Source organism: Phoenix dactylifera, chromosome 3 (genome assembly GCF_051530095.1).
Source record: "Phoenix dactylifera cultivar Ajwa chromosome 3, Ajwa_hap1_PhDact_Kaust_v1.1, whole genome shotgun sequence".
Classification (NCBI taxonomy): domain Eukaryota; kingdom Viridiplantae; phylum Streptophyta; class Magnoliopsida; order Arecales; family Arecaceae; genus Phoenix; species Phoenix dactylifera.
The window spans coordinates 15,505,333-15,509,868 of record NC_143192.1 but is presented as its reverse complement, the minus strand read 5'-3'; the positions used below and the strand labels follow the sequence as shown (position 1 = coordinate 15,509,868).

The following is a 4,536-nucleotide window of genomic DNA, read 5'->3' as shown; positions in this document are numbered from 1 at the left end:
CTATCTTCCATCCGAGTTGCTGTTTTGCTATCACTTTCGAACAGCGAGGTACCTGTTGGGATCGCGGAAACCGTCCATTGACTTTGATTGCAAAAAACGTACGTCGTGGACGGTCGTGATGGAGTCAAGTATTTCCTCGCTGTTTGAAGAATAGTAGCGAACTCGTCCTCATCTCTGGGCCCTCGCAGCCATGTATATATAAATATTAACACTACACGGGTCAACAGCACCAACTCATTCCCACTAGTCTCTCTCCCTCTCTCTAAACGTTGCTACCCGGTGACGGATGAGCTTCTCGGCGACGCCTTACGACCGGCCGCCGGCGGCGTTCTGATCTCCGACGATAGCCGCTTTTCCTCAAACCGGTGAGGTTTCTCCATTTTCTTTTTGATTTCCCATTATTCTGTTTGTTTTTTTTTTGTTACTATCTTTCTGCTATTTGCCGTTTTAATTCCAAACTCATCCTTTACAATCCGCTAAGAACTACACAAGCTTTTTTTTTTTTTAACATGTTCATCCTTTAAATTATTTTTTTACCGTCTAGTTGATGACTGGTTCAGCTCGCCGGGAAGTTTCAGGGTTACTGTTGTGCCCTCCAATTTTTATTCACTTTTACTGTGGCCATTCTGACCTCTAACGCTCCAATAACCTCACCGACGGACCGTTGATGCAGTAATTTAGTAATTTTAAGAATTTACCTCGTGGTAAATCCCTTCACCAGTTATTCCCATTTTTTTATTTTATTTTATTTTATTTTATATTCTAATTTGAAATTATAGCTACGGTAGGAATTTGAAATAACATTCTTTATCTATTTCCCCAGTTTCCTTGCTCGGTACGGTAGCTTCTTTTTTTTTTTTTTTTTGTTCCCTATTTACGTCTCACTTTCGGTGTGCTTACCCCAAACCATTCTATTCGTCCTGTGACTACCATCGACCACCGGGTAAGAGTCATTTCCCATTAGCGCGTCCTTTTTTACCGTGCTGTACACGGCTAAACGCGGTATTTGAGGCTTCGGGATTCCCGCACGAGTTATCCCTTTCCTTCCCTGGTTTTTTACTATTTACCGGCCGGAAACTTTGGCCCATATCGCGTCACGTTCAATAAATGAGCCTGCTGCGTTTTTGGATCGTTGCAGGGGGGGTACAGTGACCGCTGCCGACTCCATCCCCTCTGATACGATCGATATACATCGATCTCCGCCCGAATCTTTTCCCTACGTGTCGGCTGTGGGCTCGCTTCCGGAGATGGCGACGACCGCAACGACAACGAGCTGTCACCAGCTGTGTCGGACCATCGCGTGCCCTCCTTGGCTTCAAGCGGCTCTTGCAGGTGAGCAACAGAGCTCCTTCTCCCCTCTCTCTCTCTCTTTCAGATTCCCTTTCAGATTTCTGGACGAAATCACCTAATTTACTCTCAAATGGGAATATAATAGCTTTGTCTGTATGTTGGTGAAGGAAATATGGTTGATTTTAATGCCATTTACTGAATTTTACTTGGAGAAAATAAGCCTCTTCACAGGTGAGTTGTAATAGGATTTTTCTGTTGTTTTTAATAGGAAATAGTTGTTCATCATGCCATTTAATGAGATGCAGTCATTGATGTAGCTCCGTGGTGCCTCTCTCTATTGCGGTCCCTTGCATTCATTGTTCCGTCTTGACTGGAAAGCCCGGTTTTGCTGGTGGGTCAATTCTCCATGGGACATGTTAAAGGGAAAGAGATAAAGCTGGGTTTTGTTTTATTGTTCTTTTGTTTAAAAGAGGTTTTTGTATCTTTTAAGCTTTTATATTTGAGATTTGAAATTTGAATCTTAACGAATGGTGGCCTGGGGCGGTTGAGTTCATGTCAACGTTTTAAGCCGTTATTAGCGCAAAGAAGGATGTGATGTCGTGCAAAAAAAAAAAAAAAAAAAAAAATCATAAAGAAGTAGGAGAGGGCGTGCGAGGTTTTTTTTGACTAAATTGCCCTTTAGTACCTTGGATTGCATTCATTATTTATTATTACATCCCACTCTCGCCTTTTATTGCGTTGATAAAATTATTACACCCCATCATAATGTTCCCCCTTGATTTCAGGACATTATTTTCCTTTATATTTTTGACCAAGATATAAATGTTCCTTCCTCTTATAAAGAAAAAAAAATCTTCTTTTTGGAAAGGATTAAAACTTAATTAATCAATTCCCTTAAATTTGCCCAATTAATTTACGAACCTTACCTACGAGCTATTATTGCCCCTGCTTAAATCTCGCTCTCTCTATATAAATTCTTAGGGGTATTTTGGCCATTTTACATGAATTTCAGACATCGAGCAGAGGGTGCAGGCACTCGCGGTGAGCTTACCCGATGAGGAGGAATCGCATTCGTTCGCGGAGCGGGCGGAGAACTACTACCAGAAACGGCCCCAACTCCTCGCCCTCCTCCAAGACCTCCACAACCGCTACCTCTACCTCGCCGACCGTTACTCCCAATCCCTCCTGAAACCCCTCCACCGGCGCAAGATCTCCTCCGTCCACTCCGACTTCGACTACGATGACGACCTCCGCGCCTCCGACCCCGACTCCGCCTCCTCCGACGCCGAGAGCTCCCTCTCGTTCCAACCCCTCCGGCCGGTGCCGGCGCCGGTGCTCACCGAAGATTCGCCCTCCGCCGAGGGGGCATTGGACGTGATCGTGGCGGAGCTGGTGGTGGCGGCGGTGGAGAGGGATCTGCTGGCGGCGGAGGCGGCGGAGGTGGAGCGGCGGTGGTCGGAGTCGGCGAGGAAGATCGAGCTGCAGGGGAGCTTGCTGGAGGTGCTGGAGTCGGAGAGGATGGTGCTGCTTGGGGAGAACGCGAGGCTGGGGTTCCGGGCGGCGGCGGCAGAGGAGGAGGGGCGGGCTGTGGCGGCGGAGCTGGGGTACATGCGGCGGAAGGCGGCGGAGCTGGCGCGCCTGGTGGTGAAGCTCCGGGAGGATCACCGAGTGTGCCTTCTCGGCCGGAAGATCGAGGCCCTCCAGGGTCAGATCTTCGGTTTGGAACGGCGGAGCCGGGAGTGCTTGGAGGCGATGGCGAAGAGAGAGAAGGAGAAGGGGGACGTTATGTTCGAGCTGGACCGGCTCAGGGAGGAGAACCGCCGGCTCAGGGAGGAGGCCGAGGCGGTCCGGGCGAAGCGGAGGAGGAGGAAGAAGAAGAAGGATGGGGGTTTCGGGAAGTGGTGGGACCGGGTGTGGAAGATCGAGTGGGCCCCGTGTGCGCCGCACGTGAAGGGTGGAAAGGGGTGCTTCTATCTGTAACGGGGATTCTAGCGGTAAATTGTATAGGTAAAAGTAACGTTACCATGGATTCATGGCTACAACTACTACTTATATATAGTACTGGTTGGCAGTGGAGTCGATATAGTCTATACTGTGCAGTTGCATCAGTACGGTTTAAGAGTCTTGGTTATATGGATGGTGCTTTTTGTTAATTATCAGTTTGGGAGGTATGGATTTTGGTTAATGTTATCCTTTGAGTTTTGCTATTCTGTTGTTGTACTATGATTACCAGCTTGTATATTTTTCTCTTGACGTATGATCACCTGGTTTTGCAAACTTAGATGCATGAAACATTAGAGGATTGGAAATGAGATAACCTGGTCTCGCGGCACGAAGGCATTTTGGTTTTATTAAAGGAAAATTCCATCGGCCTAGATTACTTTGGTCATCTAATGTTGGGCATTCAAATAGTAGGGATGTTTAACTATTCAGGAGATAGATAGATTTAGATATTAGTTCAGCCACTGAATGTTGCCTGAATAATCATATTTATAGGTTTAAGCAATGTTATTATTGGTTTCGTCATTTATTCGTATCCAAATGCGGATAAAGCATGCCTTGGTGTCTCCTTTACTCAGTAAAATAGACTTGAAAAATCAAGAACATGGCATATATGTACACGACTTCGTAATCTCTTTAGCTGTCTTAAACTTTTAATCTCGTTACACAGAACATATGTTCAATACCATGTGTCCTAAATAAAACTGATAGATAGATGTATCCTCTCTCCTGAGACGTTGTATTACATGTACGAATTCTTGTTTTTGATCAAAAAAATAAAAAATAGAGGATAATCAGGATCGAATTTTGGAGAATTAGGACATTTTTTTTTTTTAATTTTTTGTGAAATCAGAATGACAATGGAGCTTCTTCCAACTATGATTAGAACAGAATTCCCTCATTCCTATTTCCATTTCAATGTTCAACTATTTTTTCAACCAAACATGCCATAAATATTGAGCACATCTGATTGAATTGATCAACGGTTTGATTCAAAAATCAAGAACATTAAGAGAGAATTACTTTGAACCCAAGTCTGGAGATGCCCTGATGGTAGTATTCAAAGTTTAAAGACCCAGGTGCCGCCCAAGCTTGAGGCAGCAATGGGCTGGAACTCGCCACCACCTGCATTTCTACTCATGTAGGCAACCCATAAGTTGTCACAACTAGCCTTTGTCGGCGGGAGGAGCATCACCAACAATGTTATGATCATCCAAGAGATGATTTAGGATTTGCACCGCGCTC

At 45.4% G+C, this 4,536-nt stretch overlaps 1 protein-coding gene across 2 annotated transcripts; it reads left to right on the top strand.

Annotated features, from left to right (window-relative positions):
* The first annotated feature begins 213 nt into the window (after positions 1–213).
* On the top strand, positions 214–3,497 carry LOC103719130 (kinase-interacting family protein-like). 2 transcript variants are annotated; one of them, XM_039121092.3, is made up of 3 exons: positions 214–365; positions 1,139–1,332; positions 2,303–3,497. In XM_039121092.3, the coding sequence occupies exons 2-3, from the start codon at positions 1,248–1,250 to the stop codon at positions 3,268–3,270; spliced, it is 1,053 nt and encodes a 350-aa protein (XP_038977020.3). In that variant the 5' UTR covers positions 214–365; positions 1,139–1,247; the 3' UTR covers positions 3,271–3,497. The 2 variants fall into 2 exon arrangements, with proteins under 2 accessions (XP_038977020.3, XP_088573988.2); XM_088717862.2 differs by lacking the exons at positions 214–365; positions 1,139–1,332 and adding an exon at positions 1,341–1,521.
* The last annotated feature ends 1,039 nt before the right edge of the window (positions 3,498–4,536 follow it).

What these genes read in the sequence shown, in the direction of transcription:
- LOC103719130 (XM_039121092.3), top strand. Translation starts at nt 1,248, where the DNA reads ATGGCGACGACCGCAACGACAACGAGCTGTCACCAGCTGTGTCGGACC. An exon ending in GCTTCAAGCGGCTCTTGCAG is followed by an intron (nt 1,333 to 2,302) that starts GTGAGCAACAGA and finishes CATGAATTTCAG; the next exon opens with ACATCGAGCAGAGGGTGCAG.